A 16,661-nucleotide genomic window follows, 5' to 3' on the forward strand; every position below is an offset into this window, starting at 1 on the left:
ATGATGTCACAATGTCTATGACATCTTCAGTGATGTTACAATTTGCCAAGTGTAACCAAAATCCACAATTGCTCACGTGACATCATATAGTGTTGGTTATCTTTCCTCATTGTACATAGTGCATACAATTTTCTCTCTGGCTGCCTCACCCTTTCTTTCTTTCTCTTTCTTTCTTTCTCTTTCTTGCTTTCTTTCCCTTTCTCACTTTTTTCCTTTAGGCGTGCCAGCTCCTCCTCCAGCAGCAGCAGCAGCAGCCTCAGCAGCAGCAACAGCAGCTCCTGCAAAACCAGAGGAAATTCACGCCGAACGTACGGCAGCAGGCTGACCCTCAACAGGTACACAAACACACAAACACACACTACTGATCCAGGTACTGGTAGATTTACCCTGCTGACTCATGTTGTGGTCCGTCTGACTCATGTTGTGGTCTGTCACCCTGCTGACTCATGTTCTGGTCCGTCTGACTCATGTTGTGGTCCGTCTGACTCATGTTCTGGTCCGTCTGACTCATGTTCTGGTCCGTCTGACTCATGTTGTGGTCCGTCACCCTGCTGACTCATGTTCTGGTCCGTCTGACTCATGTTGTGGTCCGTCACCCTGCTGACTCATGTTGTGGTCCGTCTGACTCATGTTGTGGTCCATCTGACTCATGTTGTGGTCCGTCTGACTCATGTTGTGGTCCGTCTGACTCATGTTGTGGTCCGTCACCCTGCTGACTCATGTTGTGGTCCATCCCCAGCTGGCGCGCATCATGGCGGTGCTCCAGCAGCAGAGGCAGCAGCAGCAGCAGGGCGGGAGTGTTGGCGGAGGAGGCGGAGGGGGTCCCAAACTGCCCGGTGCTGAGTCCCTGCCCCACCCCGTAGCCGACCTGCACCACAAAACCCACGGGCCGTACTCTGGTGAGCAAGAAGCCCTGTGGGAGAGATGTGGGTTTAGAACAACAGATGCAAAAGCTTTCATCGCCTGGATATAGACATTTATTTATATAAAAATGTTACAGATTATTACTTTAAATAGTTAGGATTTGACATGATAAAAACTTGAATGATTTTAAGTCTACTTTACAAAGCCCCCTCCCTGCTTCTGTCTCTCTTTCTCTCTCTCTCCCACAGGGTTTAGTTCGGGCGTCAACCTGTCGGGTCTGGACCTCGGGGGTCCCGTAGTGGGGGGCCCTGGGGGCATAAAGGACCTGGGGGTGCAACAGTCCCGTTTCAAATGGATGATGGAGGGACACTCGCCGCCAGACCCCTCCCCACCTGAGAGCGCACTCCACAAAAATGGTAAGATATCTTTTTTATTTCAATTTTTCTGACTCACTTGGTGAGAGTGAGGCAGATCACTTGTTATTGAGATGATATGAGAAGTCACATATCATCTGTTGTTCCTTGATGTCACATATCATCTGTTGTTCCTTGATGTCACACATCCTTGATGTCACACATCCTTGATGTCACACATCCTTGCCTTCCGACACCCTCCCAGGTCCCGTGACCCCCATGAAGATGCCGGGGGCGTCGCCGTACTCTCAGTACGACATGATGGTTGGAGACGGGTTGGGAGATCATTGGCATCGCACCCCCGGCAACAAGATGAGCTCCAAGGCTACGAGCGCGCCCAGCTGGCCCCCTGGTGAGTGGCTCAGGGTAACGCACCAACAGAAGAAATCTCATTTTGTTTGACCTTCATTCAACAAATTAGGAAGATTTTCACATTTCAAAGTGGGTGGCGACATTCTTAAGTTTGGGCATGGCTGGTCTAGGAATTCAATGCAAACGTAGTCTCGCTTGCCAGACTCTCTCCCTGCACAGGGAGAGAGTCTGGCTGCTTGTTTCACAACGGCGGAGGCATTTGAGAGCGACCGATTTGAGCGGAAAGGAAATCCATAAATGGTCGCAGCCGGTCAGTCAGAGCGGGTGGGAGCCAATGGCAGAGCTTGCAGGGAGCAGAAAGGGATTTTCTTCCACTGCCGACTGAAATGGTCGGCAGCAATGGCAGAGCTTCTACCAGCAGCCTGCTTCCATGCAGTCAGACTAATGCAAACGTGATCAAATCATGTCAGCTGTTGCTTTTCCTCCTAAGTGATATTAACTTATTACATTTAAAATGTAGGTATTAGGAGCTCAGGTCTCTCTGCTAGGGATGTCGACCGATAACCGATAATCGACCGTTTCAACATTAACCGATTTAAAACTATCAGTTAAACGGTTTTAAAAAATGTTGCACGTCCCCTAAACACGTACCATGCCATGTGGGTAGGTTTTACTTGAGAGAGAGAGAGAGAGGGGGAGAGGGAGAGCATCAATTAACGTTAGTCTTTACTGTCCAACACATGCCACTTCAGAGAAATTGTTTCACGAGAGACTGATTGTTTGTAGACTGCATTGACACTGACAGCTGCGTGCGGACTGGCCGCTCGTCTTTATAATGTTGTGGACCCCAGCAAGACACACAGAGAAGCACAGCCCTCGTCGCGTGTGGGAAGAGAGAGGGAGAAGGGGTGAGAGAGAAGCAAACTATTTTTTGCAGATCTCAAAAGCAGGTAAACCACTGTGGGATTAATGAGACTATTGCTAAAAGGAGAAGATACTGTAGTGATGCGCGCTTTGTCAGTGTGCCCTGCAGCCTGGGCTGTCATCCGCTCAAACACGTACTTCAGGGGGCGGCTGCGTGTCAATTGATGTGCACTTAATATGCAATTCGTGCAGCTCTAAAGCTTAATTTATACTTATTATAAAGTGTCGCACAGCACTTGGTCGCAGACGAAAAATAAAGTGTCGCTCATGGTGTTGCATTTATACTTCAGTGAATGTTCGCCTCGTTCAACGGTCACGTGACACTCGAACGCTATAAGTGCAGACAGCCAAGAGAAGAGAGGGAATGGAATGCACAGTGAAACCACCTCGGAGGCAAGATGTAACGTACTTGGCTGCAGCCACATATAAACAACACACAACTCACCTCCTCTCGCTCTGGGAAATGCACAATGTTCTTTGTGATTTTCACGAAGTCATACATCAAGGACAGGCTGATAAAAATAGCGGAGACACGTTCATTCATTTCAATCGAGTGAAAATACACAAGGAAGTCAAGCGCGTGCCGTCAATATAGCCAATCAGACTTGCGCGATACTATGACGTAGTCAGCGACACTAGACATTTCACCAGGTAGCAAACACTGCTCGCCGACGCTTGAAAGTGTCGACTCAAGTCCTCATTTCTGTCGGTGACCGTTTCAAAAGTGTCGGCAGACAAAGCATAAATTGGGCTTAAGCAGTATAGCCTATCAGAGGAATGTTTTTGTTTAGATGGCTGGAGGATTCAACTTGTCTTTTCGTTTTGTTTTTCTGCTTGTAGATGTAAAAATAAACGCTTTCTAATGGGCGGAAAAGCAAGCATTTGTTGTGGTAATGTTTTAATGGGGCACAGACAGTCAAATAGCGCATTTTAATCTTTTCGGTTAACTGACCAATAATCGGCTAATGAGGGTCGGTTGCCGGTCAAGAAAAATTATGATTTTCGACATCCCCACTCTCTGCCTGTTTAATGTTTACGGGCCAGACATGAAATGATGCACTGTGGAATGTCTTGTTTCCCCTCTTTGCAGTTGATGAAGTGTAGAGCTGCAGCGTGTCATATTTACTCTGTAGCCTTGACAAACTGGCCTCAGGCTCAGCATAGCGCATGTCTGTGTCCTTCCCAGAGTTCCAGCCCGGCGTTCCCTGGAAAGGAATCGACCGTGTCGACCCCGAGTCTGACCCCTACATGACCCCAGGGAGCATGATGGGAAACACGGGCTCGCCCAGCCTCAATGACACTGAGCACCAGTTGCTACAAGATAATACTGGTAAGCAGCGGAGAAACATGGGTGGGTCTTAACCGCTCTACTACCCTGTATGCAGGATGTGATTTGACTTGTTATTTTATGTGTCCTGGTATCACTCTTGACTCTTGCTTGTTATGCCTCCGCCGGAGGCCGGAGGCATTATGGATCCGGGTTGTCCGTCCGTACGGCCGTCCGTACGGCCGTACGTCCGTACGAGGTTCGTTAACGCGATATCTGAGGAATGCCTGGATGGAATTTCATCAAATTTGCCTCAAACATCGACTTAGACTCAAGGATGATCTGATTAGATTTTGGTGGTCAAAGGTCAAGGTCACTGTGACCTCTCGAACGCTATTTTCAAGCTTGTTAACGCGATATCTCAGGAATGCCTTGACGGAATTTAATCAAACTTGTCTCAAACATCGACTTGGACTCAAGGATGAACTGATTAGATTTTGGTGGTCAAAGGTAGGGATGGGTACCGAACTCGGTACTTTTACAGGCACCGACCGAAATACGTCGGTACTCCCCCGTACCAGTTCACATAAAAACGAACGGTACCTAATTTCGGTACTTGAACGCATCTGAGTAATAGAAAGAGAGTGGGTAAAATAGAAATTCCGACGGAACCTTAAGGCAACACGCGAGAGCGCGTTACGTCAGTACGTCACTCTACCTGAAGGTCCTGAAAGCAAAACAGGCCCAGCCGAAAGCGGTCCAAAAATGTGGCTACACTTTACCAAGATAGACTCAGACAACACTGGTTGCAACATTTGTGATGTGAATTGCAAAGCTGACTAGTAGGGAAACACCTCAAACTTGAGGAAGCATGGTCAAACACAAGATGTATTTAGCTAAATGCTGAAGACTGTAACGTCTTAGATAGGCTGAGGGTGAATGAAGCAGGCAGCGCACCACAGCTAACGTTAGCAGCACCTCCTCAGCTGTAACGTTGAGAGAGGCATCGACTTATACAACATCAGGTAACGTTATTTAATTAGCTAGCGTTAGCTGGATAAGTTGTTTCACTGCCGTTGTGGTTGTTAGATAACGGGGCTTTTCACTGTCTTCACAACGACTGCAAACGTTACTACGTTAAACGTTAAACGCTAACGTTACTCTTGCTGCAGTAATTGTCAAGGGTTCAACATAACGTATTTCCTCAGCCTGTATAGTAGCTATCAACATGAAATAAAAAGCATTTGAGAGCTTAAACCCGTGGCTTTTTATTTGGAAGGGTTACATTTGCCATAATCTTTATTAACATTTCTTAAAATGCATTAGAATATTTTTTATTTTTAGGGGTTAAAGATAAAACATTTTTTTAATGAACATTAGGGCAAATATAATACGAAAAGCCAAAGGGTTAAGCTCTCAAATGCTTTTTATTTTATGTTTCTATGTGCTACAGAGCCTGAGATATGAAGGCTTTAGTGATTACCGACCGCTCTCTCTGAGAAGTTTGGATTATTATTTTTTTACAACTGTAATTTTTTTTGTTATTAGAGCGTGTAAAGTACCGAAAATTGTACCGTTTTGGGTACCGTACCGAATTCCAGGTACCGGTATCGTACCGGTATCGGTTCAAATGTGAACGGTACCCATCCCTAGTCAAAGGTCAAAGGTCAAGGTGAGCTCTCAAACGCCATTTTCAAGCTTGTTAACGCGATATCTCAGGAATGCCTTGACGGAATTTAATCAAACTTGTCTCAAACATCGACTTGGACTCAAGGATGAACTGATTACATTTTGGTGGTCAAAGTTCAAGCTCACTGTGACCTCTCACACACCCAATTTCCAAGCTCTGTAACGCAACATCACAGGAGCGCCTTGACGGAATCTCTTCCAATTTGCCTCAAATGGCGATTTGGACTCCAGAATGAACTAATGCGGAGGCATAAGTCCGCGTTGCGGTCATTCTAGTTTCTTTCTTTTGTTTTGGGGTGAAATCTTTCTCTAAATCCCTTCAAGGTGTTTAGAGAAGTAATTTGTCTTCTTCCAATGTTTTTTTAACCATTGTATTTTATCGCTTCCTACTTCTATGTTCACTTTGCAAAGGAGCTAAATTAAGCCAAGGTAAAACAGAATTAACAGTAATGAGGTGCAGCCTCAGTCACATTCAGAGCTATGAGGTGCAGCCTCAGTCACATTCAGAGCTCTGAGGTGCAGCCTCAGTCACATTCAGAGCTATGAGGTGCAGCCTCAGTCACATTCAGAGCTCTGAGGTGCAGCCTCAGTCACATTCAGAGCTATGAGGTGCAGCCTCAGTCACATTCATAGCTATGAGGTGCAGCCTCAGTCACATTCAGAGCTATGAGGTGCAGCCTCAGTCACATTCAGAGCTATGAGGTGCAGCCTCAGTCACATTCAGAGCTCTGAGGTGCAGCCTCAGTCACATTCAGAGCTATGAGGTGCAGCCTCAGTCACATTCAGAGCTATGAGGTGCAACCTCAGTCACATTCAGAGCTATGAGGTGCAACCTCAGTCACATTCAGAGCTATGAGGTGCAACCTCAGTCACATTCAGAGCTCTGAGGTGCAGCCTCAGTCACATTCAGAGCTATGAGGTGCAGCCTCAGTCACATTCAGAGCTATGAGGTGCAACCTCAGTCACATTCAGAGCTATGAGGTGCAACCTCAGTCACATTCAGAGCTCTGATGTGCAGCCTGAGTCACATTTAGAGCTATGAGGTGCAGCCTCAGTCACATTCAGAGCTATGAGGTGCAGCCTCAGTCACATTCAGAGCTGTGCGAATAGCAAAAAGCTGTTGGAAAGTAGAGCGGTTTAGCCAAGCAACACATCTATACTTTAATATGGATCACAATATTGTGTTATTATGACAAATGTATTAGCATTGTAGAGTGGACCTAATGGTTTTCATGGTGTTCAGAATATGTTGTAGTTACTAAATGAAGAATTGATGATACATGTGATCTGTTGGTGCCTCTGCTGCAGATTCCACCCCTCCCCTCAACACCTTGCTGCCTTCACCTGGTGCCTGGCCCTACAGTGCCTCAGACAGCCCCCTCAACAACGCACACAACTCAGGTAACCTCACCACACGCACACACCAGCCCATTCAGAAACTCTGGTAACCTCGCCACACGCACACACACCAGCCCATTCAGAAACTCACTCCTCACCACATGCACACACACCAGCCCATTCAGAAACTCACTCCTCACCACACGCACACTAGGGATGCAGCGGTATACCGTTAGAAGGTATACCGCGGTTTGAAAACGTCACGGTATCAAAACCACTAAGATTTGCCATCATACCTTCCCCACAGTATCAGCTGTTTCCCCAAAACAAAGTGCCCAGGTCGCTTGCAGAGTGCAGCTTACGTGGCCCCTTCCCCTGGCTGCATGCCTACCTAGACTAGAGCACAGAGAGGAGCTGGCCCCTCCCCCTGGCTGCATGCATAGCTAGACTAGAGCACAGTAGAGAGGAGCTGTCCCTGACTTTGTTTACAACCCTGTGTGTGATAATGGCTGAAGCAGGAGAACACAAGGACCCCCCTGAACTTTCCCCCTATCTAAAAAGACGACGTCGGCTGTATGGGAATATTTCGGCTATTTTAAAAACACAAATGGTCAGCACATAAAGGTCCGCAATACCGTGAAACCGTGGTATTTTTGTCCAAGGTTATCATACCGTCAAAAACTCATACCGCTGCATCCCTAACGCACACACACCAGCCCATTCAGAAACTCACTCCTCACCACACACACACCAGTCCATACAGAAACTCTGGTAACCTCAGCACATGCACACACCAGTCCATACAGAAACTCTGGTAACCTCAGCACATGCACACACCAGTCCATACAGAAACTCTGGTAAACTCGCCACACGCACACACACCAGCCCATTCAGAAACTCACTCCTCACCACACGCACACACACCAGCCCATTCAGAAACTCACTCCTCACCACACACACACACACCAGTCCATACAGAAACTCACTCCTCACCACACGCACACACACCAGTCCATTCAGAAACTCACTCCTCACCACATGCACACACACCAGCCCATTCAGAAACTCACTCCTCACCACACGCACACACACCAGCCCATTCAGAAACTCACTCCTCACCACACGCACACACACCAGCCCATTCAGAAACTCACTCCTCACCACACGCACACACACCAGCCCATTCAGAAACTCACTCCAAGTAACACCTTGCGCTTGCTTTCTCTCACTCTCTTGTTGTTGTAGGTACAGTGCACGAAATGATTCTTTGATCCCTTGCCGATTTTGTAAGTTTGCCCACTTACAAAGAAACAGTGTATCATTTTAAGGGTGGGTGTATTTTAAAAGTGAGAGGCAGAATATAAAAAAATATCCAGAATATCATGTGCTTTGCTCCGGGCCGGTCACCAAGCCAACTCTCTCTCTCTCTCTCTCGTGTGCGTACCTGCTCATCTCCTTTCTGTGTGTGGCGGAGCGTCACTCCGGTGCATTTTGGCAGCACTACACCCCTGGATATGACATCTTTTTGATCACTCTGCACACATTTACTCTGCCTTTTCAGCATTGTGTTTTATCAATACATAGGATTTGATGTTGTAATCCCTTGTGCCATGATCAATGACAATGTACTAGAGTCTAGTAGTACATTGTCGTCCAGTAACTAGATGACATCAGACAAGCAGCACCACTCACCAACCGCAGAATCTCAGTATGTTTGTCTCATGTATTTCCTGTCTTCCTGCAGCAAAGTATCCAGACTACAAGACCAGCTGGCCCCCGGAGCCCATTGGCCACAACAAGTCCTGGAAAGCCAGTCGCGGCAGCAGTCAGACCCACCTGCCCCGCCCACCTCCAGGACTACCCGGGCAGAAGCAGCCGTCGCCCTCTCCTTGGTCGGGAGGAGCCCCGCGATTGGCTGCCAGGGGGCCCCAGGGCTGGGGCGGTGGCTCGGGCTCCACCGGTAAGGCCTGAAGGCGTTTCTCCTGTTGTTTAGGCCGCGAGCTGCCTGGTGCTTTCCCCTTGTCCGGCCGGCCGTGCTACCTGTCAGCTGAGAAAACACAGCTGCTTCTGCCAATCTGCTTCTATTCGATTTGGAGGAGCAGCCGAGCTACAGGGAAACATATTAATTGATAGCATTCGAGAATCCGCGGGTAATACACAGATAGGGATTGTGTTTACATCAAATATAGAAAACTGATGCTCCTCCCCGCCCCTCCATTTCTCTCTCTCTCTGTCTCTCCTCTGTTTGCTCTCTCTCTCTCTCTCTCTCTCTCCCTCTCTCCACAGGCTCTACCTGGAGTGATGGCAGCTCCCGGGGAAGCTGCTGGTTGGTGCTCAGCAATCTAACACCACAGGTACACACACACACATACTGTACACACACACACACACACACACACACACACACACACACACACAGACTCACATTACAAGATTACATCATACGTTTTCTTTCAGCTCAGTCAAGTCAAAAAGTTAAGTTAAGTATATATATATATATATATATATATATATATATATATATATATATATATATATACATACAGTACAAACAGAAAAAAAGCATCATTAGTTAGTAATGCTCCATTTTGCTTTTATAAGACACCAAGACAATACAGCCAACATTCACAACCTAATAAAACTAACCTAATCTCACTACATACATTTACACACTGTAAACACATGGGCCAAATCTGCTTTGGTTCAGGGGGTTCACTCAACCCCTTAGTGGCCGTAGGCAAAAATACATGTAGGGATTTAAATATTTATCTATATTTTTTAATTAGCCTATGAATGTCCAAAATCAGCAATAGCGAGCACACTCAATCAATCAAAGTTTTATTTAGAGTGCGAAATCACACCAAGGTGTCTCAATACACTTTCCAATAAACAACAGAAGAACAAAGTATTCAGTTAAAAGGCAATGAACAGTCAATAGTGAATAATACAATGAACATAGCAAAAACAAGTCAATACAGGAAAAAAGATAGACAGAAAGCCAGGCACAGACAGACAGAAAGCCAGGCACACAGACAGATAGACAGACAGAAAGCCAGGCACACAGATAGACAGACAGAAAGCCAGGCACACAGACAGATAGACAGACAGAAAGCCAGGCACACAGACAGATAGAAGCCAGGCACACAGACAGATAGACAGAAAGCCAGGCACACAGACAGACAGAAAGCCAGGCACACAGACAGACAGACAGACAGAAAGCCAGGCACACAGACAGACAGAAAGCCAGGCACACAGACAGACAGACAGACAGACAGAAAGCCAGGCACACAGACAGACAGACAGAAAGCCAGGCACACAGACAGAAAGCCAGGCACACAGACAGACAGAAAGCCAGGCACACAGACAGATAGACAGAAAGCCAGGAACACAGACAGATAGAAGCCAGGCACACAGACAGATAGACAGAAAGCCAGGCACACAGACAGATAGACAGAAAGCCAGGCACACAGACAGACAGACAGAAAGCCAGGCACACAGACAGAAAGCCAGGCACACAGACAGACAGAAAGCCAGGCACACAGACAGACAGAAAGCCAGGCACACAGACAGACAGACAGACAGAAAGCCAGGAACACAGACAGATAGACAGAAAGCCAGGAACACAGACAGATAGAAGCCAGGCACACAGACAGATAGACAGAAAGCCAGGCACACAGACAGATAGACAGAAAGCCAGGTACACAGACAGATAGAAGCCAGGTACACAGACAGATAGACAGAAAGCCAGGTACACAGACAGATAGACAGAAAGCCAGGTACACAGACAGATAGAAGCCAGGTACACAGACAGATAGACAGAAAGCCAGGTACACAGACAGATAGAAGCCAGGCACACAGACAGATAGACAGAAAGCCAGGTACACAGACAGATAGAAGCCAGGCACACAGACAGACAGACAGAAAGCCAGGCACACAGACAGATAGACAGAAAGCCAGGTACACAGACAGATAGACAGAAAGCCAGGCACACAGACAGATAGACAGAAAGCCAGGCACACAGACAGATAGACAGAAAGCCAGGCACACAGACAGATAGAAGCCAGGCACACAGACAGATAGACAGAAAGCCAGGTACACAGACAGATAGAAGCCAGGCACACAGACAGACAGACAGAAAGCCAGGCACACAGACAGATAGACAGAAAGCCAGGTACACAGACAGATAGACAGAAAGCCAGGCACACAGACAGATAGACAGAAAGCCAGGCACACAGACAGATAGACAGAAAGCCAGGCACACAGACAGATAGAAGCCAGGAACACAGACAGACAGACAGACAGAAAGCCAGGCACACAGACAGATAGAAAGCCAGGCACACAGACAGACAGAAAGCCAGGCACACAGACAGATAGACAGAAAGCCAGGCACACAGACAGATAGAAAGCCAGGCACACAGACAGATAGAAGCCAGGCACACAGACAGATAGACAGAAAGCCAGGCACACAGACAGATAGACAGAAAGCCAGGAACACAGACAGATAGAAGCCAGGAACACAGACAGATAGACAGAAAGCCAGGCACACAGACAGATAGACAGAAAGCCAGGAACACAGACAGATAGACAGAAAGCCAGGCACACAGACAGATAGACAGAAAGCCAGGCACACAGACAGATAGACAGAAAGCCAGGAACACAGACAGATAGACAGAAAGCCAGGTACACAGACAGATAGACAGAAAGCCAGGAACACAGACAGATAGACAGAAAGCCAGGCACACAGACAGATAGACAGAAAGCCAGGAACACAGACAGATAGACAGAAAGCCAGGAACACAGACAGATAGACAGAAAGCCAGGCACACAGACAGATAGACAGAAAGCCAGGCACACAGACAGATAGAAAGCCAGGCACACAGACAGATAGAAAGCCAGGAACACAGACGGATAGAAAGCCAGGCACACAGACAGATAGAAAGCCAGGAACACAGACGGATAGAAAGCCAGGAACACAGACGGATAGACAGAAAGCCAGGAACACAGATAGACAGACAGAAAGCCAGGCACACAGACAGATAGAAGCCAGGCACACAGACAGATAGACAGAAAGCCAGGCACACAGACAGATAGACAGAAAGCCAGGAACACAGACAGATAGACAGAAAGCCAGGTACACAGACGGATAGACAGAAAGCCAGGTACACAGACAGATAGACAGAAAGCCAGGAACACAGACAGATAGACAGAAAGCCAGGCACACAGACAGATAGAAAGCCAGGCACACAGACAGATAGAAGCCAGGCACACAGACAGATAGACAGAAAGCCAGGCACACAGACAGATAGACAGAAAGCCAGGCACACAGACAGATAGAAGCCAGGCACACAGACAGATAGACAGAAAGCCAGGCACACAGACAGATAGACAGAAAGCCAGGAACACAGACAGATAGACAGAAAGCCAGGTACACAGACGGATAGACAGAAAGCCAGGTACACAGACAGATAGACAGAAAGCCAGGAACACAGACAGATAGACAGAAAGCCAGGCACACAGACAGATAGAAAGCCAGGCACACAGACAGATAGAAGCCAGGCACACAGACAGATAGACAGAAAGCCAGGCACACAGACAGATAGACAGAAAGCCAGGCACACAGACAGATAGAAGCCAGGCACACAGACAGATAGACAGAAAGCCAGGCACACAGACAGACAGACAGAAAGCCAGGAACACAGACAGACAGACAGAAAGCCAGGCACACAGACAGATAGACAGAAAGCCAGGCACACAGACAGATAGACAGAAAGCCAGGCACACAGACAGATAGAAGCCAGGCACACAGACAGATAGACAGAAAGCCAGGCACACAGACAGATAGAAGCCAGGCACACAGACAGATAGACAGAAAGCCAGGCACACAGACAGATAGACAGAAAGCCAGGCACACAGACAGACAGACAGAAAGCCAGGCACACAGACGGCCAGGCACACAGACTCAGTCAGACAGCAACGAAGGGACATATTATTTCCAGAACTTCCCACTCAGTCCAATATCCTTGCTAACTTTTTTACCTGCCACTGCGAGCCACACCGCTCATGTTAGCAGCCACACAGCTAATGTTAGCAGCCACACAGCTAATGTTAGCAGCTCCATGGCAGACAGCTGCTGAATGACACCATGTATGCACGAGCATCATCTCAGGCTGGGGAGGGGGGAGTTGTCGTTGAGCTGGCTTCAAGTGCATTTTAAGTATCTCAGCTCTCAAGCTCAGAAGAGGGGGTTTAGTTCTGCTTTAAACTCCTGTCGGCCATCTTGTCTCTCCCTGCAGATCGATGGCTCCACTCTGAGGACCATCTGCATGCAGCACGGCCCCCTGCTCACCTTTCACCTCGGCCTGACCCAGGGCAGCGCTCTGATTCGCTACAGCTCCAAACAGGAAGCAGCCAAGGCCCAGAGCGCACTCCACATGTAAGATTTACTCATCTACAAATGTTTGTTTTTGAGCTGTCTGTCACACGTGTTTTCTCAGCTGATTTGGATCAGCTGATGCGTCTTTGAACTGTTCCACTGTTTACAAAAAAGTTCAGGTTTTGGCCTAATGTGTGCGTTCTAATTAGAGGCAAAGTTTTCTAACTTTTTCCTAAGTGCACTATAAAGGCCCAGACACACCAACCCCACCTCAAAGAACTTGGGGCAAGAAAGGCAGACTGTTGCGTCGCCTGTGTCGGGACAAAAAGTTGCACTTGAATACACTAGGGCTGTGAAGCTTCACTGGCCTCACGATTTGATTCGATTACGATTCAGAGGGCTACGATTCGATTATAAAACGATTATCGACGCATCACTTTTTTTCCCCAATACATGATTTATTTTGTCTCACTTTCTTTTTCTCACTGTGTGGCTACTTTTAAAACAAAGTGCATTTGGAGTTTCATTGTATTATGATCCATAATTAAAATAAACAAATGCATGTACTTCCATTATATTTTATTAATACAAATGGTGCCCTCTGTTACAAGAGTTAGCCAACAGGTGGCAGTCAGGGTTCCAAGAATGCAGGAAAGCCACAGTAAAAGCGGAGAGTGCAGAAGAAGAAGAACAAGCTTCACTGACGTTAAGCTTTACTCATGTTAACACATTGACTGCCAGCCGTTTTTTTCTTGCTGTAGGTAGCTTCTGCCAAGCCGTTTTTTGAGGATTGTGGCTCATTTTACAAGCGCCGAGGATTATTTTCTGCTTGGAGTTTGTGAACATACAATATCTCAAAAGTACTAATAGAATGTGTACTTTCTCTGTCTAAAAGAGTTAGTTTGTAGAGTTAGTAGTTATGTAAGCATTAGCAGTTGAATACAGCATGGTTTTAGCATTAGAAAAAATATTCAGAGATAAACGGCTTTTTGTGAAATTCGATAGAGCTGTCACTTTAACCATTCATTTTTGGCTCTCTCTCTCTCTCTCTCTCTCTCCCTCCCCCTCTCGCTCTCTCTCTCTCTCTCTCTCTCTCCCTTCCCCTCGCTCTCCCTTCCTCTCTCTCTCTCTCTCTCTCTCTCTCTCCCTCCCTCTCGCTCTCCCTCCCTCTCTCTCTCTCTCCCTCCCTCTCGGGAGGGAGACGCACTAGGTTTAATCCTAGTGAGAGGGGGAGAGGGAGAGAGAGAGAGAGAGAGAGGGAGGGAGGGAGAGAGAGAGAGCGAGAGAGAGAGAGAGAGAGAGAGGGAGAGAGCGAGAGGCAGAGTTGCTTCAACTCCTCCCTCTTCTTGGCTGGAGCGGCCGTCACAGTCTCAGTGCTTTTGCTGCTCCTGTGCCTGTCTGCAGGCTGCTGTTTGAGGAAGTCGGCATGGACTCGCTCGCTTCTTGGGAGTTTTGGTTGAGAGAAGCTTTTGCGATTCTGGTCATATTTATGCTGCATGTTTCAAAGTGTGTTCCACCTGTAATGTATTATGTAAATTTGCAATCCCGCATCGCCAGCAATCAGCGCGAAAACGAGAGCGTTTTCCCCCAACCATTTTCATGAGAATGTAATACTGTAAAATCGCCTCGCCATTTCCTTGAATGGCTTGCTCCCTTTTTCTTTGATTTCGCTCGTCTGGGGGAGCACTGTCAACACTTAGTGGGTCGGTAAAATAGATTATACACATTCAATACCTCCAATAATTGTATAGGAGACGTAAAAGGGATTGATCAACGCCCCACCGTCAAAAAAAAAAAACGATTTTTTTGACGTATCCATACGTCGCTGGCAGTCAAGCGCTGGATTTTTTTTGACGTATGCATACGTCGCTGGCAGTTAACGTGTTAAGTTGCAATAAAGAACGAGTCAAAACATATCACCTGACTGGGCATCCATCATATAAACATGCATGGTGCCAGAAGCAGAACCTTGATGATGCGACAGGACACAAAATAACAGGCTGGACACCATTCCACCAGAGCGTTCAACATTTGATAAGCAAAAGAGTGCTAAAGCTAGCTGCTAGCCGACGAACGGCTTGACACTACTTTGTCTGCAGTCTCTCTTTTGTAGCCCTGCATGCAGGGCGGACATATCTCCGTAACCGTAACTCGTAGAGACTCGTGGGTGGCAGCGTTAGATTCGGGGTGAAAAAATGCATATAGTCCTTTATATCCACCGCGATTTGACCTTCCGTTTCCCAGAAAATGTATAATGTAATCGTTTTTTTTGTTTTTTTTGTAACGTTATTTAAGAGACAACGCTTCCCCGCCTTTACCGTAATGGAACGTCAATAGGTGTTTTCCCATCATTTGATAGATGGCTTCTTACTCACCTTGTGAAATAGAGTGATTTATCTCACCAGCAGCACGACGCCCATTCAACATGTAGAATTAACATGTAGAATCGCAAAGTCTAGGGCGAAAGACGCTTGGTGTGTCTGGGGACAACGACGACATGTTTACTTCTTCTGTGTTTTGTTATGTTTTTACCCCAAGATCTCAATGTCTTGACTGAGTGTTTTGTCCTGACCAGGTGTGTTCTTGGTAACACCACCATCTTGGCGGAGTTTGTGAGTGAGGAGGAAGTGGCTCGCTACATTGCACATTCCCAGGCAGGGGGAGGAGGGAGTGGAGGGGCGGTGGCCGGCTCCTCGGCGGCGGGAGGGAGCGGCGAGAGAGGAGGAGCAGACGCAGGTTCTACCAGCGGGGGAGCGGGGAGCAGCTGGCAGAGCCTGGAGGGGACAGGAGGCTCCTCGGACCCGGCCGCCGCCCAGGGGCCCGGCCTGGGAGTCTTCACCCAGTGGAGCAACGGGGCTGGGGGGGTGGAGCCTGGGAGGCAGGGTCTGTGGGGGGGCATGGGGGGAGCGGGGTACCCCAGCAGTAGCCTTTGGGGGTCTCCTGCACTGGAGGATCGCCACCAGATGGGCAGTCCTGCCTCACTGCTGCCAGGGGACCTGCTGGGTGGAGGGGCCGACTGAAACACTTACACACACACACACAGGTTAAACCCATAACACAGTGGTTCTCAAAGTTGGGTCCGGGGACCGGCATGGGCATAGTGGAGGGTAAATGCAGTTTACCCACCTCTTTGAAATGAGGCAGAGTTTACTCACCTATTTTCAGACCAACTGTATCAATCAATGAGGGGAAACAAGGTGGGTAAACTACTCACCTTGGATAGTTTACCCACCTCTGTATTTACCACTACAGCCCTGGTCAGCTGATCACTACAGCCCTGATCAGCTGATCAGCCGTCCTTGAGGAGGTTCCAGGGGGTCCCCAGCAAATTGATGAATTGTTCAACTTCAGCATTATTTCATTTACAAGAAGTTGACATAATTAGAGACTGTAGAAGAATGACTGTTCTGGTCATAGTTTCACTGTTATCTCTCAATATAGACAGTCATGGAATTCTGAACAAAATCATATCTGACAATAA

The 16,661-nt window shown here is 47.6% G+C and overlaps 1 protein-coding gene across 1 annotated transcript in view; it reads left to right on the forward strand.

Moving 5' to 3' along the window:
* Nucleotides 1-16,200, forward strand: part of tnrc6ba (trinucleotide repeat containing adaptor 6Ba) — a gene marked incomplete at its 3' end in the record, with an annotated part of 48,292 nt that extends 32,092 nt beyond the window's left edge. The window contains exons 12-21 of the mRNA XM_083636164.1: nt 219-335; nt 740-899; nt 1,113-1,280; nt 1,483-1,629; nt 3,700-3,843; nt 6,778-6,870; nt 8,552-8,767; nt 9,094-9,161; nt 13,101-13,240; nt 15,756-16,200. Coding sequence (XP_083492290.1) covers nt 219-335; nt 740-899; nt 1,113-1,280; nt 1,483-1,629; nt 3,700-3,843; nt 6,778-6,870; nt 8,552-8,767; nt 9,094-9,161; nt 13,101-13,240; nt 15,756-16,200 — 1,698 coding nt within the window. The remainder of the gene's footprint in view (nt 1-218; nt 336-739; nt 900-1,112; nt 1,281-1,482; nt 1,630-3,699; nt 3,844-6,777; nt 6,871-8,551; nt 8,768-9,093; nt 9,162-13,100; nt 13,241-15,755) is intronic.
* Between the last annotated feature and the right edge of the window lie 461 nt (nt 16,201-16,661).

Source organism: Poromitra crassiceps (assembly GCF_964638095.1).
Source record: "Poromitra crassiceps genome assembly, chromosome: 4".
Taxonomy (NCBI): Eukaryota; Metazoa; Chordata; class Actinopteri; order Beryciformes; family Melamphaidae; genus Poromitra; species Poromitra crassiceps.